This window comes from Phycomyces blakesleeanus (assembly GCF_001638985.1).
Source record: "Phycomyces blakesleeanus NRRL 1555(-) unplaced genomic scaffold PHYBLscaffold_25, whole genome shotgun sequence".
NCBI lineage: Eukaryota > Fungi > Mucoromycota > Mucoromycetes > Mucorales > Phycomycetaceae > Phycomyces > Phycomyces blakesleeanus.
This window is the reverse complement of record NW_017265158.1, coordinates 131,848-158,747: the sequence shown is the minus strand read 5'-3', so window position 1 is coordinate 158,747 and position 26,900 is coordinate 131,848. Positions and strand designations below refer to the sequence as shown.

Below are 26,900 nucleotides of genomic sequence, written 5' to 3'. Positions count from 1 at the left end.
AAAGAAAATACACCATATCTAGATTGAAAAAGCATTCTACTTGGGATGAATTTGCTCCCTATGCTGAAGAAAAACATTAATTGCACTTTCTATATATTATCCGCTTTTTTGTCTTTAAGAAGAGCCCAATTAAGTACGATTAAAATATAAACTTTATTCCATTTGTTTAGTTTTGTTATCTTATATTTTTTGTAAAGCCTGCCGAGATCCTCTGAGTTTTGGGTAGAAACTTATTTTATTTAACCGTTAATTTCGCTATCTATAAAACAAACCACAGCAAAATACTCGACAGGATTATATCGTAATGAGTGAAATTATTTTGTTATCTGTGAAACCATTTCAGAAATCTGATGGAATTGATTTTGAGAATTTGATCGAATCATCTTAAAAGAAAAGAACAAGCATATATATATTTATATATTTAATAAAGTATCTATTCAACTTTCAAGTTTCGCTTTTCCTTTCTTTGCTTTGATATATTCTTCACTTCCTTCAATAAAGCCATTACCAAAGGAACAGAGATCGGTACAAAGAGTGGCATATAAATGGCGTACTTGTGCTCGTCTGGAAAATAAAGCATCGACACCATAGTAGGATCAAAAAATGCTTTTTCTGACAATTCAATAGCCTCAATTGAGTATTGAAGAGCAGGTGTGTATTTACCCTGTGAAAGAACGTCGCACGCAAGCTGCAAAGCATTCAAAGATTGCTGAACCTATAATACATGAAAGTACCACGAGGTGGACACAAGTTCAAGTTAAAAAAATAAGTGACCTAAAAGAGAAAATAACTTTTCCGATTAAATTAAGAGCATTAAAAGTTACCTGAAGAGCAATGTGATCCAAGACTACCATCTTTGGGATTTCGGTAACAAGTTGCTGGAGTGAATGAAGAGTAGCAATAGCATTTACCATGTTTTCTACAGTTCTGTGACGAATCAATTGATCTTTTTCAAGAGTTGTAATACCAGTAATTGGAGATGACATAAATGTAGCGTTGACAGTAGATGGCTAAAAGTTTTTTTAAAGAGAAATTGCAATGGTGTACATATTAGCATCACATATATTTTAAAGATAGAAAATAAAGCAATATTAATATTTACCATTTTATCTGCCATACTATTGATATTAGGAATACCCATCAAGCTTCTAAGCTGAGCAACAAATATTTTCATGATGGGTTGCAGGTCTTTCTTTGTAAAATTAAGTTGTTTTTCGGCCAAAGCTTTTTTGGAAGGATTTTTTATAACCACTCCTCCCCATCGAGGAATCAAAAATGCATTGGTCAACAATGGTTGCTCTTTAAGTAGACATGCCGCCCAGTAAGTAAATCATTACATTCCTACTTAAATTTGTATTTTTCATTTCATTTTAATTTTACCTTTTGAGTCATGAATACGAAGAGGAGTTTCTTCAGGAGAAGGTACATACAGAATAAGGTTGATAGTTGGATATGATGATATGGTAGATGCTATACATAACAATAAATATGTGTCGTATTATCTTGTTAGCACGCTTTACCAAGATTCCATTCAGCAGAATTGACAAAATGAGGAAGATGTTCAGGATTAAAGTAATAGTAGCTTGGCTTGTCTGCTCGGTTCTTGAACTGGGGTTTCATAGACAAGGACGCGTAGTGCTGCATCTAAAGAACCATAAAAGGAATTTTTACCAATTTAGACCTAAGATAAGTATTTTACTTATTTTTTTTCCCTTGCCTGAGAATCAACAGTAAAATTGGATATCATAGATAACTGATCCAGAAATGGGTAGACATAAGCTAAAATCATTGGGAGACACATAAGTGTAAATGCTTGATCTTCTTCACAAGCTTACTCTTCATTGAATCTCGAATATTCCAGTCAACAGAGATACCACGAGGATCGTTATTCATCAAACTAAATGTTACTTGGTATCTAGGAGAATACTTGAGGGTTCTTATGCTATTCATGTCATACTACAAATATAGAAAGGCATAAATTCAATATTAATAGGTGTATATATATATGTGCATGCATGGTTTCTTTGTTTACCTTGTCACTCTCAGCACCCTTGCAAGCCATTTGAGACAGACTATCTTGGTCCTTTAAGAATATCAGAGGCAGCAATGTACGCAAAGCACCGTCAATAGTTTCTAGTGATTATTACAATCATTTATGTTAAATGAAGAACGAGCATGATAAATATATATTTCATAGAGATGTATTCTGTATATGTAAGAATCTATATGTGTACCTGGTGTAATATCATTCATTTGTAATATATGAGATCGGTGAACGCCAATTATAATGCTATACTCATAGGGTGTTTCAAGCTGGCTGGGGCCAATGTAAATATGATAAGTGCCTGTCGGTGCATCTTTGTTTTCCGAAAATATCGCCTCAAGATTGTCTATATATATATATATATCAGAAACAAATAATCAATATTTATACTTGGTAAATACTGACGGGGTGAACAGCTCACCTCTCCAGCTAGTAGGCATTTCCCATGGTACGCCATTTAAGATTAAAGGGAAATTCACACAAGAAGATTCGTCTTCAACTGTAGAAAGGTCACGTTGAATCACGTGTAATTGGTTCTCCAACTCGGATGGAGAGTAGCTCCAAGGCGACGGGAGATGTATGGTAAATGTAGTCGGCAATGATAGCTTGCAGCTCTATAATTATATTTGGGGTAGCATGTTGGCTCTCATGTGTAGATATAAAGGTACATTTCTGCTGATATGCATATAAAGTTTGAAGAATTCTCAACTAATTTATTGAGTTTTTTATTGCTTGCCTGCCATGTTTGCCATGTGTCAATTTCTGCTAATGGAAGACTAGCTCGATATACTTCGGTTGTCTTCCACCAGAATGGCACGCCCAAAAGAACTACAAACCAAAATGCAGCAACTACGATGCGTGTGGAGGCATCTATATAAAGAAATGAATGGAAGAATAGCAATTGTTGACACATGCCATCCTGTTTCATCCGGCCTTTAAGGCCCGCATGTATACCACATGTCTATATTCACTCTTTCTACCTAGACCATTCGAACTCATGCCGCGTGCTTTAGGAAAGGGGCAATGCTGTGTAAACGAGGTAAGTGGTTGTAGAAACCAATTCAATAAGTATGTCTATTAAAAAACCTCGGCAAGAAACGAAAAGAAAGGAAACAAAACGAGTAGAGGGATTGACACTGCAAGTCACGTAGATCTCGAGAGTATTGTATGGTTCCCGAATTGAAAGATAAACATGCATCAAGGGTATATTCTAATATGTACTACCAAGACAAAGGCCAGTAAAAATATATGTTTGATAAGAAGGACTGTATGTAGAGCATGTATTTCTATAGTTAAATATAAATGGCTGGTTATCGTGCTTACAAGATGATTATTATATGCAATGCTACAAATTTTGTGTTTCTGGCACCTCAATTCATAATTGAAAGTAGAAGCTATATAGAGATATATGACTCAAAAGGTCTGATGTTGTGCAACCAAGAAAAGCGGTCTTTTGTGATAATATGTTTCGACAGACAGAAATATATATTATCATGAATGCCCCGCTAAAAAATAAAAATAAAAGCACCTTTTCTTCCTATCTTGTCCCCGCGCATTAAAATATTACCAAACATATATAATTATGGCTACCAGTCTTCCACGCAACAACACCCCTGTCTCGGAACCTCATACTATTAAAAGTATATGCGTGTTTTGTGGATCAGGTGAAGGAGAAGATCCAATCTACATGGCCGATGCAACTGGTAATCAGCTCTTGCCAAATGAGCGAAACACAAACAAGTTGAAAGGATAAATGGGTACTCATATCTATATTTATTTATATACTTATAGACTTAGGCAAGAAAATGGCCGAAAACAATTACAATCTTGTTTATGGTATGCTGTGCCACTAATCTTTCTCAAAGAATAATACCTTGAATCGAAGCCTACTGGGAAAAGAATTAATATAAAGGAGAATCTGATATATTTATGCAAAGGTGGTGGCTCGGTTGGTTTGATGGGTGGCGTCGCCAAGGCTGTGATTTCTGGAGGAGCCAAAGCCAAAGGTATAATCCCTGAACCCTTGTATCGTCATGGTAGCAAACAGATTTGTGAGGTATCTATTGTGCCTGATATGCACACCCGTAAAAAGCAAATGGCGGATGAGGTAAGCCAAATCCCAAAGCACACAGACGATGCATATATAATGGTCGAACTAACCCTACTTATAAAGTGTGACGCTTTTGTGGTCTTACCTGGTGGATTTGGTACCATGGAAGAGATGCTTGAGGTCATTACTTGGTCCCAATTGAACATTCACTCAAAGCCAATCTTGCTCTTAAACACCAAAAACTACTTTGACTTGTTTGTTCAATGGATTGCTTACAGCGTCAAAGGTAACTTATTTACCATTTGAGATTCCTGTAAATTAATATTGTGCTTGATCTATAGAAAAATTCATTCATGCCACAAATGCTTCAATCTTTGTGCTATGTAATGATGCAGAAGATATAATTGAGAAATTGAGTGTGTATTCTGCTCCAAATGGTCGTTATGCTCTTGATTGGGTCAAAAAAGACGGAAAGGATGGACGAACCAAGATTTAAAACTGGTTTAAACAGTCACAAGATTAGCTTTCAGTTGCATAGCCGCTTCCTTCCTTCCTTTTGCCTATTGCTACAACTTATTTTCACCTTCAGCGATAATTTTTGCCTCTTATATAAACGTCTAAATTGAAAAGAACAATATGTCTATGTCAGAATATAAATTAAAGCGAGATGCTTGTCGCCCAAAAGTGCTCGAAAAATATGATATTGTAGGCTTCATCAGCTCCGGCACATATGGACGGGTCTACAAGGCACGGTCACGTAATAAGTAAGCATAGACGAGCCGATGATGTTACAAAGGAAGGCAAAAGGGATTTATATGTACAGAGAACTCACACTAAGCCTTCCAGAGATGACCATCGCGAATTTGCCATAAAAAAATTCAAACCAGATAGAGAAGGTGATAGCCACCATTACGTTGGAATTTCTCAATCAGCATGTCGAGAGATAGCTGTAAGCTTACCTAATAAAAATAAAAGGAAGAAATATAAATGTCCTGGTATGATCCACTCACACGCGTTGTTAGCTATGCAGAGAGTTAAATCATGAAAACATTATTGGGTTGGAGGAAGTATTGTTGGAAGACAAGGCTATATTCATGGTATTTGAGTATGCAGAGCATGATTTTCTGGTAAGCAAAATGAAAATAGAACTATATAGGGGAAGAGGGTATATTTGAAAATCATTGAGAAATAGAGGAATTTTTGGTGTTATGAAAGCTCATTCTGGATAAACCAGCAAATTATACATTATCATTTACACACAGAACGGAAGCCTATACCAGAAATTTTGATAAAGTCATTTCTATGGCAATTATTGAACGGAGTGGCGTATTTACATGCAAATTGGGTCTTGCACAGAGATCTTAAGCCTGCGAACGGTAAGTTATGTAAAAGTATAAATGAAACACGGGTGAAGAGAAAGAGAAAGAGAGAGAGAGAGAGAAAGAGAGAGAAAGAGAGAGAGAGAAACAGGTCAAATTGATGACTGTTTAGTTCTTTTGACAAGTGATGGGATTGTAAAGACAGGTAAATGCAGATAAACAAATGCTCTTTGAAAGAAATGATCATGGTTACTTACAGGTGTTATGTACAAGGTGATCTCGGATTGGCTAGACTATTCAATAGACCATTGCAGCCGTTGTTCAATGGTGACAAAGTGGTTGTGACAATATGGTACAGAGCTCCTGAATTATTGTTTGGTGCGCGACATTATACAAAAGCTATTGATATGTGGGCAGTTGGATGTATTTATGGTGAATTATTGGCCCTCAAGCCTATTTTCAAAGGAGAGGAAGCAAAGATGGATACAAAGAAGAATGTGCCATTTCAACGAAGTCAACTTACCAAGATTTTTGAGGTTCTCGGCACGCCCACTAGTAAGATTTAGTATATATGTATATATATATTTAAAAGAAGAAGAAGAGAAGATAGAGAAAATATTAAATCTGATCCGGTTCACTTGTATAGAGGAGGTTTGGCCAGCAATAGACCAATTGCCAGATTATTGTCATCTCAGTACATTCCCACAGTAAGGATTGGTTTAGTATATTATAAATGTGTGCATCTGCGTGTTTATAAATTGATTTTTAAATTATAGGTGCTCAAATAATCTAAAGCATATGTATCAAATGATACCAGGCGTAAAGAGCGAATCTGGATTCAACTTGTTTAGCGCATTACTAGAATATGATCCTGCCAAGCGGATAACAGCCGAGAAGGCACTTGCACATCCATATTTTCAAGAAGACCCAAAGCCACTAGCCAAGTAAGTCTGGTCACACTAAAATTATGTACTTGCTTAATTTTTAACATTGTTGGTTAGTGTACTGGCGCAGCAAAATATAGAGTATCCTTTGCGCAGGGTCACCCAAGAAGACAATGATATCAAGGCTACAAAGTCAGTACTGGGATCTATGGCCAAGGAAGAGGCGATTAACAGAGCAAACAAAAAGGCACGGAATGTATAAAAATGTACCATTGGTGTTTGTTGTCTAAACACTTATAAAAAGATAAAGGGGAGGTGCAAGACCACAGATTAATCTAGCCAAAAATGACTTATGCAGGGATCACTTTACTAGACTGGAGAATATATATACATAGAAGAGGTGTGTTTATATATGTGAAGTTTTTTTTTTGGTTTTTGGTTTGTTTTGTCCAAAAAAAAACAAAGGCAAAAAAACTTTTAGAAGTAACCTATGTGTAGAATATTGTGAAATAAAAAAGATAGAGGAAGAGGTAATAGAAAATCTCAAAATCACCATAAAATCATTACCGCACGCACAAATACACACAAATCAAACAGCACACACCCACACACCTCATTCTCTCTCTCTCTCTCTGTGTGTGTGTGTGTGTGTGTTATTTGATTTGTGTCTTCCCCCCTTCCTCCCTCCGCCAAAAGGTCACGCACGCATGAACATACTTATTTAGGCCCACCTTCTCTATTTCTTTCTTTGGTCTGTATTTTCTTATATTACAACAGGTCACTCTATTAAAAATGGCATCCCCATCGACATCTCTCGATCCTTTAATCATTTCACGGCAAGATGTATTTGCCTACAAAACGATGATTCGACAATTAGCGGCACAGTCACCACAGCCTTATGGCGAGATTCCCCCGCTTCTAAAAACCAAGAAGAAGAAGACTAAGAAGAAGAAGACCAAGAAAAGTACAGTACAAGACTTTTCTCATGTAGAAAATTGGATAGCCGTCGATAGTAAAGAAAGCTTGCCGGATGAAGAGGACCTGGTAGGACTGCCCCAGTGTGTCCTTTGTTGCTGAAATGGTGTTTATAGGAAGTCTTTCGTTTCAGCAACTTCCTCTCTTCAGACCTTCTTTCAACTGTTCTGCCCCTGCACATGCCTCCGCCTTCCTTAAGTGTAGCAGACCCGTCACCGCCAGAAGAGCAAGAAGTTGTGGAACTCGAGCTAGAGCCAGAGCCAGAGCAAGAGCCAGAGCAAGAACCGACACAAGAAGACACTGGGGACACAAGTGAAGAAAGTGACGAGGAATACAAAAGAAGTCTCGCCGGTCGACGCTCCTACAAGTCCCAACCTTCTTCTACTCTTACACCTGATGTTGTTTTATCTTCTTCTCCCCCGCAGGATACACATCGTCTTAAATGGCTTCACACAGTAGAGCAACTCAAACGTTCGCTCGTCATCTCTACGCCTCCTCTTCCCCCTCCTCCCGTACCCGTTCGTCCTAGACGACGCCGTTCAGAAGCTAACCGTCAACCTCGTTTTAACCCTGACACTAACACTTATACTCGAGATACTCGTTCGAATCCTGATCATCTACGTATGATCTCGGCTGAATTGAATATGATGCGTGCTCGAAAGTTACTTAGCCCACTCAAGCCACGTGGCTTCCTCCCTCGTCGCAAAGATAGCTTTATTAGTGGGTCTGGTCGACTTGTATCTCGTCTGAAGTATGATATTTTAGTTGACTAAAGTTTGTGATTTGAATGGAATGCATTTTGTGATCAATAACAATGCAGAAATAAACTAGAGGAAAATAACAATATTGAATATAAGATTATTTTATATATAAATTGAATGAATTATTCCTAATATATATTTAAGTATATTGGTAGAAAAAGGTGAAAGTAAAAAAGAAAAGGAGGGTAGTAAGACGTATTTTTTTTATTGTTATTATTGCTATTATTGCCGTTAGCACTTTTATTATGACTGGGGAAAAATCAGCCGAAAGAAAATGCTTAGTCTCTGGGCTTACGATAATACTTGCTCATTACTCTTCTCTTCTACATTTTGCTACATCTTATTAAGCTATTTATTATTAAACTACATTCTTCAGCAATAATTCTCTCAATGTGGCCATTATATTCGGCATCACAACCATACACCTTACTAACAACTTCAAATCTGTTGCGTCCTCGTCGGTGGCGTTGGTCAACCATTATAAAGACAGTAGTCCTAGTTATTACAGTAATTGTTGTAGGATTCTTTTCATTATTTCAACTCCAACTTAATCTACGAGTATACATGCGTGATTGGATCTCCCACACAGAGGCAACATACGATGATCCCTTGGCAGGCTGCTTTAATAACTTATCCGCCAATAGCAGATACCATCAAGGCTATCTTTACAACTACGAACTCTCTCCTGGAGTCAGCTTGTTGGAAGATTATGACTGTTATGATTATGCCTCGACCATCCGGCCCGTTGAAGGAAGAGAACAGGAACCCACTATTTACCATGCGTACTGGAGAGCAGACTTAGCACCAGTCGGTTACAAACAACTTGCTACCCTCAGATCGCTCTTTGCGACTCAACCCAAAACTGCTATTGTGTACCTTTGGTCAAATGGAGACTTGGGAGAGTCAAGCATCATCAAAGACATGAAATCAAAAGTTGGAGATCGCTTAAAAACAAAAATTGGAGACCCTCGAGCACTATCTGTTAACTCTCCCATGCAAGACTCGCCACACCTAGATTTTAAAGACGATAGTGGTTATCTTGACGGAGATCTTTTGCGACTTTTAGTGCTCTACCAGCACGGCGGTATGTGGTTCGACATGGATTCTCTGTTTGTCCGGGATATGTCTCCACTTATGGAGCATGAATGGGTATCTCAATGGGATTGTTATATGCCAGAGAGTTTCCCTTTTAATGGTGCATTTATGCGCTTTTTGAAGCATTCTCCTTACTTGTGTGAAATGCTTTCTGAAATGGCCAACGGCCCTCTTCCCCGCAAGGATTCCATTGACTGGGGAGGTTATCTATATTACCGTATCTACCGTCGGTTGCTTCACAATGGTATTCAACCCTGGTCCGTGTTACCATGGTGCTTTACCGACCCTATGGTGTGCACTCCTTTCAATTCTATGCCAAACGCCTTTGTGGAAACTGAATTTCCGACCGACCGTTTATTACAGTCGTTTGCTTACCATTGGCACAACCAGTGGAAAAAGGAACCCGGATCATTGTTTCGATACCTCGATGGTCTTCATCAAAACACAACCGGATGGAAGTAAAAGTAAAAAAAAAAATCAATAAAGATCACTAGAATAAAGGCCGTGTACCTTCTACTACTACCTAAGCTCATTTTTTTGTCATAAAATTCTTTCATTTTATAAATATATATATATATATGAATATGTATGTATGTGTTTAGTGTGCATTTTTGTTTTTTGTTTTTGTTTTAATACAATAATGGTGGAAAATCTAATTCCTTTCATTTGTCTAACGTCTTGGGCGAGGCTTGACAACAAACTGGTTGACGGACTTGCGAGTCTTTCCACCCTTGGAAAGAACACCCCAGGGAGAGCGAGGATCCTTGTTTCCCTTGGACTTTCCTCGACCACCACCATGAGGATGGTCGCATGTGTTCATAGCCACACCACGTACAGTGGGACGAATACCCATCCAACGTGAACGACCAGCCTTTCCTAGCATTTCGTGCTGGTGATCAGGGTTGCTTACAGCTCCAATAGTTGCACAAGCATCTACAGGAATAAGACGCACTTCACCACTCGACAATCTCAACTGTGCATAACCTGTCTCTCCTGTCTGAATGAGCTGTGCATATGTTCCAGCCGAACGAGCAATAATTGCAGGTCCACTACGCTTAAGTCCAATGTTGTGCACAATTGTACCGACAGGAATCATCTTGAGCGGCATGCAGTTTCCGACATCAACTGATACGATTCGTGTAATTCCGTCTGTGGTCTTGCTGTCGGATGCACGGTAGCTTGTCACAACATCTCCTGGCTTTACACCATGAGGAGCCACGATATAACTCAATGAGCCTGTCTGTTTATGTTTCAATAAAGCAATCCATGCACTGCGTCCAGGGTCATGCTCAAGCCGCATTACTTCTTGGCTTCCACTTTCCATGCGGTTCCAGTCAATAATTCTGATGCGTCGCTTGTGTCCTCCACCATGATGGCGAATTGTAATACGACCGGTGTTATTACGTCCACCCGTGCTTCTCTTCTCGACCGTCAAACGACGTACGGCTTTGCCCTTGTAAAGATGGTCACGTGGGACTCTCTTAAGCCAACGCTTACCGGGTGTTGATGGTTTGTAAGTTTTAAACTGTTTGGCTGGTGTGGCTGATGCCTGTGCACCAGCAGCGATGTTCCCTTGGGTGCTAAATCCGGTCAAGAACGAAGGGGTAGTGGTAACTTCATGTTTGGAGGTGTTTGTGGTGTAAGCGCGTATCCAGCGGAATGGTGTTACAGTACGTGCAACAGGCTGAGTAAGAGGAACACGGGTGCTGGCTTGCAGCAACCGGAAAGCCCCCAGACGCAGCATTATTGAACTTTAATGGTCTTTCTTTAACAAAAGAAAAGAGGAAGGAAGATAACATCTTTACCCCCCTTCCCTCAACAATAACAATCGTCACAGACAAGTCACACAGCTGCTAGTAATTACATTTGCCTTTAGGCTGACCCTAGATTTTGAAATACCTTATTAGAGTGCATATCGAATGCATTTACTGTAAAGGTGAGTCTAAACTATTGCAAAAGTACTTATGATTCAATAGTATAGTAGCCGATTTTTAGCAGCTTCTCACACTGTACGCTTTATTTACTCTAAATGTGAATATATGGACAAATATTATACATAATAATAATAATGAGTAGATTTACAGAAAATATAAATTCTGCACAGTCAATCAGCAACTGTCGTCAATTGTATTTTGATATATAGCAAGTTAGTCTAGAAATATACTCTAATTTATACTAGGAAAAATACTTATCATTCCTTGGATACTTTAAATGATTCATATATTATAGACCTGGGAAATGCATCATTAAATACCTAAAGATATAAAAATAAACTATCATAGAAGCATACAGTTTAAATAAAAGAGGTTAAGTTGTATGTGCCTGTTAAAGTATTGTCTTATTTGATGGCATTTATTGATCCAAAGATTTTACTTTTATTTTTCTTAAAAAAATGAGGGATAATACTTTTCAGTTACTGATTGTTCTCTTTGATACAGTGTTTCTACTTTAGATTGAGACAAATTAAGAAATGTTTTAGACGAATCAAACTTAATTTTTAGACAGTATGCTTACCTTTTGCGGGCAGAACGAAAATTCAATTTAGACAAAGAGAAATTGGTTTTAAGACAAAGTAGGTATTTATTCAGACATTTTATCTATTTGTCAAAATAGCTCAAAGAGACATAGATAAAATGTCTGAATAAATATCTACTTTGTCTGAAAACCAATTTCTCTTTGTCTAAATTGAATTTTCGTTCTGCCCGCAAAAGGTAAGCATACTGTCTAAAAATTAATTTTGATTCGTCTAAAACATTTCTTAATTTGTCTCAATCTCAAGTATAGAAACACTGTATTGTACCTGGCTCCAATGCAGCTTAAATTTGATTGGATATGTTCTTAAATGTGACTTTCTCTTGATATTACACTGACAGCGAAGCACAAAGCATGAACAACTTTTACCTTTTTCTCATTCTTTTCCTGCAATCCTTTAATGTGAGCAGCAATTACATCTTTCGTTTTTCTCAAATATTTATTTTTGTAATAATTAGATGTATCATAAGCTTGCCACCATTTTTCGTTCTCTTCATTACCTAAATCCCGTTCCAGACACTACGTACGTAAAATCAAAACGGAAGCAATGAAAAAGAAAAAGATACGGTCGGTCTTTTGTTTGTAGTTTTGTTGATATTCAACTCGATTTTTTTTGTTTGGTTCTAAATAGTGTATTATCTATTCGTACAGGACGATATAGTGCTTTATTGAATGAATTCCCGAAGGAATCCCACGGTGTAAAATATAACAAAACTATAATCTAAAAGAAAAGTTAACGGTTGATTTATTCTTAACTGTTGTCGTTTCTGTTATTTTCTAATAGCCGTATTGGAGAGAGCCTCCTGAGAAAAGAGCCTCATACCTACACAAGGTTGCTCTTTGGGATCTCTGTCAGTTATTCTATTTCCCAACATCTGAACAAGAATGTTGCAGTGCCGCGTTAATACGTTGGCTTAAGGCTACAGACAACAGTAAACATTTAGTAGTCCACTAATTTATTTCCCATATAACAATTAACAAGTCATGGTTCCTTAATCATATCTCCGTTTCTTAGAATCTGTCATAAAATTCTACATTCAAGACATTTACAACGACAAAACACCTATACACCATGCTCAATTCTGGCCTGCAGTTTTCAAGTAATTTTTCTCGGATATTCTTACTATAAATCGGTTTACCATTGACGATAATTTACATACTATTAGATTAATTATTCGCGGAGAACTTCGTGCACTCACTTCATTACTCACTCAAGCAAGAAAAAGAGTCATTGAACAATCTCACGATGACATATTATTACTCTTGATAAGCACGTTCCTTCAAGCTGTGTCCAAATTTCCTATTCTTGAAGACCCTCCTCAGCAGAACTATTTACAATCAAAGCAAGCTTGGCAACAGAACTGCTTAGAACTGACAGAGAAAATCCGAGATTTTACTGTTGGTACTTCTACTATATCTGAATTCGCCATATGTGTATTAGATGGAATCAAACTGCTTCAGGGTGACCAAAACACTGTTAATCGGCTTAGTGAAACAAAACTCGAAAGTCTTGTTGCCTTGGCTTATTATGCCTATACACATGCGTCAAGATCAAATATACAAGGCCTTGCAAAAGAAATGTGGACAGATGCAGAGGTCGAATTAAAAGATTTCAAAAACGTGTTTCAAGGAAACATAGAAGCTATTCTTAAAGAAGATAAATTAGATCTCTGGTACTTATCTCATTTATCGGATGTCTTGGTCCTTTTTGGAGTAGACTCCATTAAGGATAAACGTCAGAATAGTGTAATTGCATATAGCAAACATTTGCTTGATAATGGGCTTTGGCTTGAAGCCTTGGACTATATGAGTACTTGCGGGTCTCAAGGAAGGGATTGTATGCACAAGGTAAAAGATTTAGTTTGTTCCAAAAATAATTATTAACAAATTATACACATAGGCAATTCAACAACTAGACATTAAAGATGAAGAAATGGCTAAAGAATTGCTGGCATGTTGCGATAATTTCTATATGCATGATGAGAAGAACAGACTTTACAAGGTTTAATTTATTTATTTTTGCTTCGTTGTGCTAATTATTATTTGGTATACTATGAGTATAATTCTAATGATCCCTATTGGTGTATTGAACAGGAAACTGGAAATATACTTCAAAATTCCAGGAAATTTTCTTCAGCTATTTTTTACTATGATCAGGCTGGAGATGCATTAGCTGTGGATAATACATTTAAGAGTGCGATGAACAACTATGTGAACACTGGTAAGGAAATACCATAGGATAATATTCATATATATATACTAATTATTCTACTTCTTACAAAGGTCAATTAACAGACCTTGGAGATTTGTCGCCTGATCTCAAGGCTCGTTGTAATGGACCTTATGCGAAATTTTATCTTGGCTTCTTTGACTTACACAGCTTTATTGAGGTGAGAGTTGAAATAATAACAGGCTATCAAAGTAGCACACATACTGACAGTTAACAAATGTAAATTTCAGGCCAATGATTACAAAAAGGCAGCTAAACAGTTGCATGAACTACTAAAATCTCCATCCAGCCCAATTGAATTCATCCCTATGCTGTATGTTCGAAGTGTCGGTTTGCTTCAAAGTAAGTGCTTCAAAATAATATAAAAGTTAAAATGGAACAACAAGAGGGATACTTACAAAATATAACACACATACACACATATTTATATTATGATTAGATCCCGCTCTGTGGTTCTCAGCTGAAGAATATGCTTGTTTAGAATTGCGATTCGAAGAGCTCAGTCAAAATGAAGATTTGACAGGCTACACACTGTTAGGGAACATGCTTTTAAAGGACACGCAGCTTGAAGGAATCATGATTCGAGATACCTTCTTTGATCTTCTTTCGCTGGTCTTAAAACGTTCACCATACACCGTCTAAAAATATTATAAGCAAGATATATATTTGGCTGTTTATGACCATTTGCCTTGTGAGCCGTCTTCAAAAAAGGCAAGATTGACACACGGGCTCAAATAGATAATTATACATATATAACCCTCAAACGTCAAACATTAAATAAAATGTAATAAAATGGCTTGGATTTTATTTTTGGTGTCAAGAAGTGCACGAGGCAGACCAGATCGCTTACATAAAAAAAAAGTTATTTTAATAAAATATTAAAAATACCAATAAGAGTATAACCAATTACCCTTCTTCTTCCTTCCATCTGGTGCTATGAGCAATATTGATCGCATCTCTCAAATCTTACCAACTGTGAAATGTTCTGATTGTGGAGAAGATGTTCAGATTCATCAACTAGGAGATCATATCTGCTCCACTATGCCCGTCATGCCTTTCATGCCAATACTTAAAGGTATCTTCCCTTATTCTATTATTATTTTCTGAATCTTCTAAATTGTCGACTGTTTTGTTCTGCGTTTTTATTTTGTTTTACTCATATTGATTTGATTTGATTTGGGTTTCTGTGTATGTGTTTGTATGTGCGTGTGTAAATTTTAGAAAGAACAAAGCCCTCATATACACCAACTCCTACTCAACTTCCATCCCCATCAATTTCTGATTGGGCTCGAAAAAATAACAGTCGATCACCTGCACCTTTTAGCTATCCTCCTATCAGCTCACCAGCATCCACTCAATCACGGTAAGTAAAGAATTAAACCATTTGGTGCCTGTAAAAGATACTTATAAGTTTATGTATATATTTACTAGATCAAACTCTCGGGAAGAAATCGATAGTTATCTTGAGGATCGTATGTGACTTTATTAATTAGTTAATTTATTCAATATTAACCTACTTATCGGCCTGTGGTTACGTACAGAAAACTTACCAAGATCTGGCGGAACTCGGTTTGGAGGGGAAGGTGCTCTGGATACATTGATGGCAGATCTAAAGAACACTATGGGGCAGGATAGGGATAGTGGTATGTCAGTTATGTGTTCTGGTTGTCAACTACCACTTGGTTTCCGCAATATCGTATCGCATGGTAAAGAGGTAATAAAACATCGCAGTAATAAGTATAGAAATTGGATTGGGATTAATAATCTTGCGTAATATGCTTGTGTATAACTAGGGATTCCATGCTAACTGCTATGCTTGTCGAGTATGCCATATACCTTTTCGGCATCCACAAGCATGTTTTGAATATGAGGAAGGCCTGTATTGTGAAAAGGATTATTCGGCTATCAAAAGACAGCCTTTGTGCGATACATGGTACGAGAAATACAAGCATAAAATGGCAAGCAGTAATATTAATTGCGGCCGGTTTATATTTATCTTTCTTAGTGAAAAGCCTATTGCTTCTAATGTAACACCCATTAAAGCTCTTGGGAAGTTTTATCATCCCGGCCATTTAGAATGTGTTCACTGTTATCAGCCTATCGATTTTGAGCGAGTTGGATTCAAGGAATATCAGGGTAAAATTTATTGCCGCCCTGATTATAAACGTCTCTTTCTTCCTATGTGTCGTGCATGCAATCAGCCTGTCAAGGGAAAGGCTGTTTCTGCCATGGACGGTTCTTTGGAAGGAAAATGGCATGTTGACTGCTTTGGTTGCCATGTAAGTAATCTTTTTGAGTAATTTTGAATGTATACTTATGAATATTTTCGTTTTCTTTTCGTGTAGAGCTGCCATGAACCATTCCCTGATAATACGTTTTACGTTTTTGAGAATTCACCATATTGTAAGATACACTATCACCAATTGAACAACTCTTTGTGTCGCACGTGTGATGGCCCAATTGAGGGTCCTTGCGCACAAACTAGCGAGGGATGGCGCTTCCACCCACCGTGTTTCGTTTGCTTTTTTTTGTAGGGAGCCGAAGGCTCTAGTTTATTAGTGAGCCTTTATGCTGCAAGGCAAAAGAGGAAAATCACGACTTGTTTTTGGCTTTTATATTTTTACAATGTTTTTCTATTTATATGTTTGTGGTTATATATATTGTGGAGGTATGGAAGGAAGCTAAAGGGGGGGGGGGGGGGGAAAGTCGAGAGCAAGTTCGCTCTTGAGGCGGTCGAGAAGAGAGGAAGCAGTGGAAAAGGCAGCGGAGGAGACAAAAGGAACGTGATCAAATATGAACAGCCAATGATGGCGCCATATAGCCAGCAGCGTGCAGCCAAAAATTGAGGCAGCAGAAAGAGAAGAATCGGTGCAAGGAGGGAATGTGAAGGATTGCAAACCAGAAAGCAAGACAGTGGGTGTCGCGGTCTGGGCGAAGTACAACGTCCAGATTGACGACCATACGGACAGTTTGACCGGACACTGGAACAAAAAATGAGTTTGATTGTCCAGAGGGTGAGAGCAGAGGGCACAGGATGGGTCTGGGAAAGCGGTAGGGATCCTAGAATTGAGGCGAGAACGGCAAGGAATGTTCTTGTGCAGGGCACGAAACCAAACGTTGCGGGCCCCATGCGGCAGGGGGAAGGACCAAAACCGACGAAGCTGGCGAGGGACGAGTGTGGGGCTTATGGGGCGTGCGGATTTGGAGTGGAAATTGCAGAGTAGGCGGAAAGACTGGGTGGACAAACGATGCCAAGGGATGCCGGGGACAAGAGCCGTCAAGAAAGGACGCACATCGACAGCTGTACCGGAAGGCATATCTAGCGAAGGAAACTGTATGGCACAGATCGCGGGGGGAATGGTGGCACGATACAGGACAGGGTGCAAGACAAGAGAGCGAGTGTAGAGACGTTCGAAGAACTGGTGAAGGACAATAGGACGACGGAGTATGCGGTGGAGGGGGCGTTGGGCAAGCACGCCGAAACTAGGATCTACTTCATAGGCGTCGGAAACCCGGAGATCGCGCCATGCAGATGGAAAGGGAGGGTGGTCTGGTTGTGCGGTAGTGAGATAGGAGAGAGGCAGAGAGAGACAGGTGGGGAGGTTGACTACCACGTCAGAGAAGTTGTGAGGGAGAAGATCAATGGCAGCAAGTAGGGTGGCCAGAGGAGAGTCGAAATCACGCTGATGAGAGGATCGGAGAGATGGAAATATCAGAGGAACGAGTGGATCAGCAGATGAGGAGTCGAGGCGGAGGACGTAAGAGAACCAAGGCGGGACCAGGCCAGAGGGGGACAGCGGAGAGCGGACGAGAGGCCGGAGCCAGCGCAACTGAAGAGCAGCCTGTTGAACCTGAGGATCAAGGACCCCTAGACCGCCGAGCCGAATAGGCTGGCAGAAAGTGCCGAGAGAAATGGGAGGAAAGGAGCGGTATTGTATAAACTTACTCATGATCGAGCGAAGTCGACGGAAAAAGGATAGAGGTACAGTGACAACTCTGAGGACGTGCCAGAGCTTAGAGAGGATGAGAGAGTTGAGCACTGTGACACGGCCACGAATAGAGAGAGAGAGCGAGAGTGGTGGATATTACAGGTAGATTCAATCTTGGAAAGAATGTTGTCCCAGAAAGAATTGCGCTGAGGTAAGGATTAAATAAGAGGAAAGCCGAGGTATTGCAGGGGAGTGGAGGAAGATCTGTCAGACCAGGTGGTGATATCAAATTGTTGTAGGATAGGGCGCCATTCTGGCAATGGGCGACCAGACAGGGAGAAAACTTCAGTTTTATGGAGATTGATGCGAGCATTGGAGGCATGAGAGTATGTGAGAAGGTGATGATGAAGACGGGACAAGTGGGCGGCATCAGGCAGAAAGACTAGCAGATCGTCGGCATAGGCTAAGAGCTTGATGGGCGGAGGTGGTGGAATAGCAGTGCGTGGTGATGGAGAAAATCCGGCAAAGGAAGGATCATGAATCACACGACGCAACAAAGGTTCGAATGCAAGGTTAAAGAGTACAGGAGAAAGAGGATCACCCTGCCGGAGTCCACGAGCCTGAAGGAATGATCGGGATAGGTGTCCATTGACATTGATTCGAATCTGTGTAGAGAAGAAAAGTTGAGATATACAGGTAACGAGGGAAGGGGGAAAGTTGAAATGCTGCAAGACCTGGCGAAGGTAGTCGGGATGGACTCTGTCGTAAGCTTTCTCCTGATCCAAAAGAAGGCCTATACCAGATGAACCGTCCTGTCTAGCCTGTGCCATAACCAACTTGGTCAGCATGCCATTGTCAGCAATGAAGCGTCCTTGGACAAACCCGGTCTGGAAGGGCGCAACAAGGGAGGAAGCAGCAGGCACCATGCGACGATTGATGAGGCGAGTGAACACTTTGGCATCGGTATTGATGAGAGCGATCGGGCGCCAGTTGCGGAGGGAGGTGAGGTCACCTTTCTTGGGAAGAAGAGAGACGCAGGTTGATTGCCAGGACGAAGGGAACACACCGAGGGCAAGCCCATCGTTAAATATTCGAACAAGTAAGACAGCACACATCGGATGATCCATAATTAATCGCAGAATCTCATAAGGCAGGCCATCCGGCCCAGGGCTACTGGCATTAGGAGTGCGAGTGGCGCCGTCTCGGATGTCATCCAAGGTGAAGGGTTTAAGGAGGGTCGTGGAGGTAGTTTCGGAAAGAAAGAGGTCTGGTGGCAAGTGAAGGAGGAGGTCGTCGATAGCTGTCTGAGCAGGAGGGTCGGGTGTGTAAAGATCTTCATAAAATGCAGCAGCAGCTTCCGTAAGATCATCGGGATCAGTGCATAAGGTGTCGGTGAAGGGGTGGCGGAGGCTGGTTATTGTGGTTCGAGCTTGGCGAAAAGCAACTGTGCGTTTCAAAAACCCAGCGGAAGTTTCGCCTTGTTCTCTCCAGTGTTTTCCGGCGCGGAGTGCTAGTATCTCGGTGCGTTCCTGTTGAACTTGCTGAAGTTGACGCTCGACGATGGGCAGCTGGAAGTTCTGAGCAGGCTGATGGCGAAATCTATGTATCAAATGGTCACGTTTACTCTGAAGCTTTACCTCCAAAGTGGCAAGTGATGGGCGGGTTGTGCGTGAATATGAACGTGTGAAACGAGCCACTTCGACTTTGATCAGATCCCACTGTGATTGGGGGGAAATTGAAGGCGAGAGTAGTGGTATGAAGGATGAAAGACAGTCGGACAGGGAGGAGCGGAAGGAAGGGATGTTCGCCAAACGAGGGTTCGCACGCCACAAACCTCGACCAATGTGAGACAGCATAGGAAAACTAAGACAGGTACGTACAAGGCAATGATCGGTCCACAGGGGCTGAACAAATGTGACGGTGGACGAAGAGTGACAAGACGCTATATCCTTGGAGGCATATATGTAGTCGATAGTCGAAGAGGAAAGGTCGCGATGAAAGGTAGGCATAGGTTGAGCGTCAGACAAAGTGACACAGTCTACAAAGTGGTTAGCGACAAAATGCAGCCATAGACGTGGCGCGAGGCCAGCACGAGAGGCCTTTGCATATGAGGAATAATTAAAATCTCCTAGCATAAGAAAGCGAGAAGGAAGGGAAGGGAGAAGATGTGGGGAGGATAGGAGAGAGGTGAGAAAATCATATCGAGGACGATATGAAGCAGAGACATATAAAACGCAAATACGAAATGGGGCAAACAAATTGGAAGAGTGAAAAACGGTGGCAGTAATGCAACGACCACAGAGAGAAAAAAGAGGATCAGTAAAAGAAATGAGGGGAGAGAGGGAAACCAAACCACAGTGAGGAGACCATAGTGAGTCGGATGCTTGAAATTGAAGATGAAACGTCTGTTGAAGAGCGTCTGTGTTGGCGTGAGTTTCTTGAAGGGCAAGTATGTCTAGAGAGAGAGAAGATATCTAATAAAGAGAGAGCGATTATTGGTGTTTCCGGACTTGACAAGTCCGCGGCAGTTCATGGAGGCTATATTAATCATAAATTTAAGAATGATCGCCGTCTGCCATCTCGTCATCAGTTAGGATATTCTGGGAGTCTTGGTCGTCGTCGCCGTCAAAAGCGCTGGGGTGAAATTCTTCTTCGTCTTTAGTGGAGCCGGAAGTGTAGTTGGAGAAAAGAAAAGCGTTGTGGAGGGGGTGAAAGACGGGATCATACTGGGTGTTGTGTGTCTGAGGAAGAGGCAGAGTGGGGTCGAAGAGTGCGCCTGTGCGGCTGTTGTCAGTTAGTCCGTCAAGTGCAGCAAACCTGTTGGCAGACTGGCGGGGGGAAGTAGGAACAGCGGGGACAGAGGGTCGTCGCGGTGTCGAGGAATTCGTGCGGGAGGTGGTGGTAGTAGCCTGGGATCCCTCAGCCATCGTAGGTGTACCGCGAGGGGGGATCGATTTCTTGGCCGGAGGTCTGTGAGACGCACCGGGAGTAGTCTTGCGTGAGCGATCAGGGGATTCAGGTGTCGTGGGAACCTTGCGGGGTCTCTTGGAAGAGCTGGCGTCCGTGGGGGGTGCTCTGGGGCAGGCATGTTGCAAGTGACCAGTCTGGTCACAAGTGAAGCAGCGTCGGGAATCTTTGGGGCGGTCTGGACAGTTTTCGATAGCATGGCCCATAACTTTACAATAATTACAGTGAATACCCATCTGTTTCCAGGTACCTAAGAAGTACAAGTCGCCATCATACGGGATCTTGTATGAGAGTTTGGCAAGGGTGGCATCGGGGTTGGGTGGTCGTTCAAGGTAAGCAAAACCAGTGCCATCAAAAAAATTGGCACGAAGATGCAAACCGACTTCGCGGACGGTGCCATATGCGGCCAAGGCTGTTTTGATAGCCTCTTCAAGCAGAGGGGAAGGAAGGTATGGAAGCTGGGAGAGGGAGATACGCAAGATTTTTGTGCCTGGGGCAATACCCATAGAGGGGAAGTACGTTTGGCCTCCAACCAGGAAGCCTTTGGAGCAGAGTTTGGTGCAGATTGTAGAATTGGTCAGGTGCAATTCGTGCATGAGCGGTTGACAATGAGGGAATGATATTCCCAAGGTGAATGCTGTAGGAACGCTTGCTCTGAGAGCAGTCCAGAATTCAGAGGTAAGGGTGGAATCAGTGGGTGGAGTAAAGAATACCGAATGACGAGATGTACTTTCGCGCCAGACGCGATCCGTAGATGTCGGCAAGTTAGAGAAAAGAACGACTGGTACTTGACCGGGGGCGGGAGTGGCTGTGGCGACATCGAGATATGACCTAGTGTTGGTTGTGGTAGAGGTAGTAGTAGAGGGTTGTGGAGTGGTTATATTGGCTTGACCTAGTGTTGTGGTGGACCCAATAGGTGGGTCCGGTACTTTAGCGGGAAGAGCCATGGCGTGTTTCGTTTGCAATGTTTGCCAGTGTGCGATTACTGATATTTATTACATGTTTGAGCGGCGCATGTATTGTGAATCGCACATATTTAAACTTCAGCAGCAGCGAAACGTCCGTGCTGAGAAACGCAAAACTCAATTTGCCAGAGTCTAAAAAAAAAAGATATGTATTTGATCTCTTTCTACCTATCATACCTCCCATTTTCTCTCTTTGTATTCTATTTGCCATCTTACTTCAACCTCGCACATACACTTCCTGTTCTCGCACATACATTCATATTCTCATTCCCTTTTTTACTCTAAAAATATAAAACAACAACAACAAATAAAATAAAATATTTACATATATAAATAGAAAGCTTGTATTTCAATATGATACTTGGATCTTGTGGTTCAGAACCAAGAGAATCGATCGAGCTGTAATTGGCATTTATTGGTAGCCTATAAACTCCAACCTAACGTATACTGAAAGTACTAGAAATGCAAGACTGTACTACAATCATTGGTACTTTTGTGTTCCTTACTCTAAGCTCATTGTTGCAATGACGTCAAGTGAAAGAACAAACTATGTCTGTTTTTTGCTTGGTACAGAATTGAGTTTAACTACAAAACCAAGCTACTGGTTCATCAGGTTGGTTCTTCTTTGTTCTCCCTTTTATTCGTATTTCTCTTGTTATTCTGAAATTCGTGCCTGCTTTCACTATACCGTACCATCTAATGGTGAGAAAAAGATAAAGAAATCAAAGGCTCATATATACATACATACACATTGACTTGTCTAACGATTCTTCTAGTCAGAAATTAAATTACTCAATTTTAGAGATATCGCTCTATCAACTTCGCCAAGTAATAAGTAAGTGCACACATACGTACTATATTTTGTGCGTATTCGGGAAGCTAACTTTGTAAAATAATAATAGGCACCTTAAGTCAGGAATGGTGTTCCGTTCTGCCTCACTAGACTCCCTTTGCGACCAAGAGGTTGAGACTATTATTAAATCCTACAATATACATACCATTATTGATCTTAGATCGAGGTAATAAATTGACATGAATCAATTTATATATAATTGGAAAATGTATCTTCTAATATTTTTTTTAAAAACACACACATAATTATAGAAGTAAGAAGGATGACTCACACCTGCCTATCTGCAAAATGTTTCCAGAGACACCCTTGAACCAAGTAAGAATTGTTCTACGGTTCTTCTTTCACAGCATATGCATATTTGTCTCTGTGTGTGTATCCAATAATATTACTAATAATAAAAAAATGTTCATATTGATTATAAAACCTTTTAGATAACGTTACCAAAGCAATCTTTTAAAGAAAAGTTTAATCACCATGAATCTTCAACAATCACCAAACGCCAATCATATCGTATTGATTTTGTTGGAAAAGGCTTTCAACGAAGTTGTGTGTGGAAAGCATGTTCATTTCGTCTCAAACTGTAAGTCATAATGTTGTAATGTATCTGTCTCACCCACATCTTTTCTTCTTCTTTATAGTAAACTCATTGCTCTACTGGCTATACAACAACATGATAAAGCAGCTGTTTGGGTAGGACGTAAGGTTATGACACCAATGGGAGTAGCCACAATGTACCAGCATTTTGTTAGCAACTGCCAAGTTGAGATAATTTCTGCTCTTCGTATATTTGTTGATTCGTCACAATATCCTATTATTGTTCACTGCACACATGGCAAGGACAGGACAGCAATTGTGATTGCTTTAATTTTGAGTATATTGGATGTTTCGCGAGACAGTATCATCGAAGACTATGTACAAACACAAACTGAGCTAGCCCATATCCGTGCAGATATTCTTGAGGACATGGAGGAGGCAGGCCTTTCGGAAGAGTTCGCCGATGCGGATCCAAAGGTAAAACTTTATATATGCCAAAATCAACCTTATTGTGTTTGAGCAAAAAGTCTAATCTTACCATGTGGGCCTGATATAGAATATGAACATGTTGCTATCTTTTTTGGAATCAAATTATGGATCTATCAAGCAATATCTAAAGAGTATTGGATTTTCAGAAACTGAACAAGACGCTGTTCGAGAAAATCTTATTTTATTAGCCTAATCACCATCTTTATATACATATACACATACACATACACATACACATACACATACATATCATATACACATATCATATTAAACTCACTCATAAGCCTCTGCCCTTTATTTAATTATTTATTCAGCCTGTACCTATCATTCACTTAAACTAGAAGAGACTGTATCTCTAGGCTTTCATTGACTCTCTTTATTAAATCCTACTTATGCAAATTTATATGGTCTATTACAGGACGCGTACCTAATTATTGAAATTGTTATTAAAACAAAGAAAACAAAACTATTGTCTGGTATGTCGAATTTGGATTTTCAGTACAGATAGATAAATATATGTTGAAATTTATTGTCAGAATCTGGTCTATATTTGATCCACGAGGAGAACAAAGGCTTCTTAAACGTACAAAGATACAGTTTCATCTTCCAACTTAGTTTAATACTTTAGAGTGATTGGTGTAAAAATGATCTCTGTTGATTTATACTTCGTTTAAAGTGTTACAAGACAAGTATCAAATAAAGGAAAACACACGATGTTACCCTCTTTTGGCGGGTATAACTTGTTTTATATAAAATTTTATATATAATGAAAATTTCCATTCTCAAAAAAAAGCTTATAGAGTAGATTCAAAATATCTAAATAATAAAAACCAAGTTTTGTTCGAGAACGAATTCTAACATGGATACTCTTTAAGCTTGTAGACACCCAGAGACTATATGAAACAACAAGGGTTGGAATAATGCTTAAATACACGTGGCCGCATTTGGCAACACACTTTATAACATTACCTTAAGCATACATCCAGTTTTAGCAACAAGTCAGTCCTCAAGAGTATTAGTCTTTCGTAGCATGAGCATTCGTTTGTATATTAAGTCAACTTAGAAACAAGTAGTATTTTCTTTTCTTTTTTCTTAAAAGAAAGTAACACATTCAGATACATAAATAGTCCCAAAGAAGTGTGTTTGAGCAGAATTTAATACTTTATATAATATAAAAATAGACCTATATGATTATATATTTATTCCCTCCGTTTTTAAAGAAAAAGAAGAAGTTAAACCCTGTTGTTCACTTTCTCTTTATATTGTTTGAAGGCATAAAAGACAATTGAGCATTTCTGGTGGTGGTGGTTTTTTTTTTTAAAAAAAAAGTATCACAACGGAATAGGTATCAAATCAGGAAGTATGATTTCCAAAGTATATTCGGATATATATATAGGAGTTAACAGTATATTTTATCCGTAAAGATGTTATTTCGCTTTTATTTTTCTCGCTTACAAGAAACTACAATAAATTTGAGCTTCGGCTCCTTACAGACGGAAAAATCTCTACGCCTTGAATCACTCTGTTTTATCGAAATTTGTATTTTTAAACATCGTGCATGCAAGCCACAATGAAGTTATCTATAATTTTAGAGCAATCTTTAAAGAATTCTAATGCTATTTTTTCCATGAGGCTGTAAATACTAGATTGAACATAAGCATCAGAGTCAAGTCTTTTTGAATGAGAGAAATCTTTGACCAAGATTGAAAAAAAAAACTTTTGAACTCAAGTAGATCATTTATAACCCCAACAATCCACCTTACCAGCATCATTGCCAAATAAGCCAAGTCAAAATGAAATCAAGTTGTGTTTCTCATAATAGTATTCATGTTATCGTGCAGGAGCTATGAATGCAAGGCCGTTTTTAATGTGGTCCAAAAACGCATAAAGAAAACCATGTGCTATGATTTTCTTAATATAAAAGGATCATTTAAGACACCTGTGCTTTATGTATTTGTTGTTCGCAAGGATAATCCAAATCATACCTGCCGTGATGTGTCTAGCGACATCTACACACTCCCTCTTGCGAAGAAATATCGTAAAATCAGCACAAAAATTCTAACGGTCGTCAAAACCAGCTATTCAAATTAGAATTTTTATGCCGAGAGATGTGGATAGATATGACCAAATCTCTGAGAGAAAGGTTAATTAACAAATTAAGTATTAAAAAACAGATTTTGTAGTAGATCAACCAAAAAGAGAAGAAGAAAAAGTAAGCTGTTTTGGCAAAAATCGAATTACTTCTTCATCTGAATTAACGATAAATTTCCTGTCTTAAAATAAAATATCTTAAGGCAAACACCATATTATCCCTGCTCCTCTGTACTTGTATATTGTTTTATATCATCAATTTAGTAAGAACATATCTGCTCAACTTTATAAATTGGATTGGTGGAAATAAAGATATATGAGTAGCAAAGCTGAATATCCTCCTCTACAGTCGAGTTTTTTTCTTCCAAAAAGAGAGCCTTTTTACATATATATTAGTATTATTTTTAAGAGAGATTATCTTAAAAGGTTTTTTTTTCTTGGTGGCATTTTCAGTCACATAAAAGTTGATGAGGTTGATTCAATCAGAATTGTCATCTTGGCTGTCATTGATATTGTTGGTCATTGTAAACGATCTTTGTAAGGAAGTAAAAGAAAATTCAAAGTCTTGGTCTAAAAAAGAAAAAATAACGAGATGGATGGAATCTACACAAAATTAGATAAATTCTATAGATGTGTAGAATTTGACTTGAAAAATTAAGATCGCAAGTCTGTTTCCGTTTTTGGGTATGTAGAATGTTATATAGAAACTGCTGGAGGCCATTTTTTTTTTCGAAATTCTATACATTTACTTCCTAATTTGGTTGTGTAGAATTCGTGTGTAGAAACTGCTGGAGATGCTCTTATGTTTATTAGTATTGAGATTAGTATTCAATCGTGATAGTGACCTTTTGATAATACAAAAGATGATATTGCGTTTTATTTTTCTTTAACTATTCGGATGATCTATATTTTATTAGATTCAATTCGATTCCCTTTTACCCTTCCCGCCAAATCTCTTTATTGTTATTATTACGCTGAGCTAGCATGTATTCACCATTTTTTTTAGGCAAATGAAGTTAATAATTTTAGTGTGTAGAAGATTAAGAGTTTTATACAGTTTATGTGCGCATGCTTATTTGGTGGCAACAAGAACAATAAGGATACCTTAAAGAGTAACAGTTTTGACAAGTGTGGCCTGCATTCAAGTTTATTACCCCTTGCATTGAGAGCAGTCCCAGTAGT

At 39.3% G+C, this 26,900-nt stretch overlaps 8 protein-coding genes across 8 annotated transcripts; 5 read left to right on the top strand and 3 right to left on the bottom strand.

Annotated features, from left to right (window-relative positions):
• Positions 1–433: 433 nt before the first annotated feature.
• PHYBLDRAFT_173278 (GPI transamidase GPI17) lies at positions 434–3,043 on the bottom strand (the record flags this gene model as incomplete). Its single annotated transcript, XM_018436982.1, has 11 exons — positions 434–715; positions 825–1,010; positions 1,103–1,299; positions 1,381–1,470; positions 1,521–1,644; positions 1,828–1,956; positions 2,033–2,133; positions 2,235–2,390; positions 2,466–2,656; positions 2,713–2,914; positions 3,025–3,043. 11 exons carry the CDS (start codon positions 3,041–3,043, stop codon positions 434–436), a joined length of 1,677 nt encoding a protein of 558 aa, XP_018286312.1.
• A 540-nt stretch (positions 3,044–3,583) lies between these two features.
• On the top strand, positions 3,584–6,707 carry PHYBLDRAFT_127607 (hypothetical protein). The gene is made up of 13 exons (XM_018429176.1): positions 3,584–3,747; positions 3,836–3,880; positions 3,982–4,151; positions 4,218–4,380; positions 4,436–4,858; positions 4,941–5,043; positions 5,117–5,221; positions 5,329–5,470; positions 5,586–5,618; positions 5,687–5,968; positions 6,060–6,120; positions 6,190–6,357; positions 6,415–6,707. The coding sequence occupies exons 5-13, from the start codon at positions 4,731–4,733 to the stop codon at positions 6,557–6,559; spliced, it is 1,167 nt and encodes a 388-aa protein (XP_018286311.1). The 5' UTR covers positions 3,584–3,747; positions 3,836–3,880; positions 3,982–4,151; positions 4,218–4,380; positions 4,436–4,730; the 3' UTR covers positions 6,560–6,707.
• A 1,890-nt stretch (positions 6,708–8,597) lies between these two features.
• PHYBLDRAFT_117481 (hypothetical protein) lies at positions 8,598–9,590 on the top strand (the record flags this gene model as incomplete). Its single annotated transcript, XM_018428581.1, has 1 exon — positions 8,598–9,590. One exon carries the CDS (start codon positions 8,598–8,600, stop codon positions 9,588–9,590), a length of 993 nt encoding a protein of 330 aa, XP_018286310.1.
• A 214-nt stretch (positions 9,591–9,804) lies between these two features.
• On the bottom strand, positions 9,805–10,656 carry PHYBLDRAFT_90032 (hypothetical protein; the record flags this gene model as incomplete). The annotated part of the gene is made up of 1 exon (XM_018443742.1): positions 9,805–10,656. A coding segment is annotated over one exon (852 nt), but the record flags the coding sequence as incomplete, so codon positions are not given.
• A 1,462-nt stretch (positions 10,657–12,118) lies between these two features.
• PHYBLDRAFT_73000 (hypothetical protein) lies at positions 12,119–14,532 on the top strand (the record flags this gene model as incomplete). The annotated part of the gene is made up of 10 exons (XM_018442758.1): positions 12,119–12,183; positions 12,292–12,358; positions 12,445–12,592; positions 12,676–12,760; positions 12,827–13,508; positions 13,561–13,662; positions 13,755–13,881; positions 13,944–14,050; positions 14,121–14,232; positions 14,330–14,532. 10 exons carry the CDS (start codon positions 12,119–12,121, stop codon positions 14,530–14,532), a joined length of 1,698 nt encoding a protein of 565 aa, XP_018286308.1.
• Positions 14,533–15,926: 1,394 nt separating this feature from the next.
• PHYBLDRAFT_93798 (hypothetical protein) lies at positions 15,927–16,418 on the top strand (the record flags this gene model as incomplete). Its single annotated transcript, XM_018443837.1, has 2 exons — positions 15,927–16,169; positions 16,236–16,418. Coding segments are annotated over 2 exons (426 nt in total), but the record flags the coding sequence as incomplete, so codon positions are not given.
• Positions 16,419–16,571: 153 nt separating this feature from the next.
• PHYBLDRAFT_173272 (hypothetical protein) lies at positions 16,572–19,954 on the bottom strand (the record flags this gene model as incomplete). Its single annotated transcript, XM_018436981.1, has 2 exons — positions 16,572–17,903; positions 19,457–19,954. The coding sequence occupies 2 exons, from the start codon at positions 19,952–19,954 to the stop codon at positions 16,572–16,574; spliced, it is 1,830 nt and encodes a 609-aa protein (XP_018286306.1).
• A 3,292-nt stretch (positions 19,955–23,246) lies between these two features.
• PHYBLDRAFT_117395 (hypothetical protein) lies at positions 23,247–23,820 on the top strand (the record flags this gene model as incomplete). The annotated part of the gene is made up of 2 exons (XM_018428576.1): positions 23,247–23,615; positions 23,695–23,820. Coding segments are annotated over 2 exons (495 nt in total), but the record flags the coding sequence as incomplete, so codon positions are not given.
• Positions 23,821–26,900: the final 3,080 nt, after the last annotated feature.

Coding starts and splice junctions, on each gene's coding strand:
- PHYBLDRAFT_127607 (XM_018429176.1), top strand. CDS start 4,731: ATGTCTATGTCAGAATATAAATTAAAGCGAGATGCTTGTCGCCCAAAA. Junction 5,222..5,328: donor ATGCAGAGCATGATTTTCTG/GTAAGCAAAATG, acceptor TGGATAAACCAG/CAAATTATACATTATCATTT. Junction 5,969..6,059: donor GGTTCTCGGCACGCCCACTA/GTAAGATTTAGT, acceptor TCACTTGTATAG/AGGAGGTTTGGCCAGCAATA.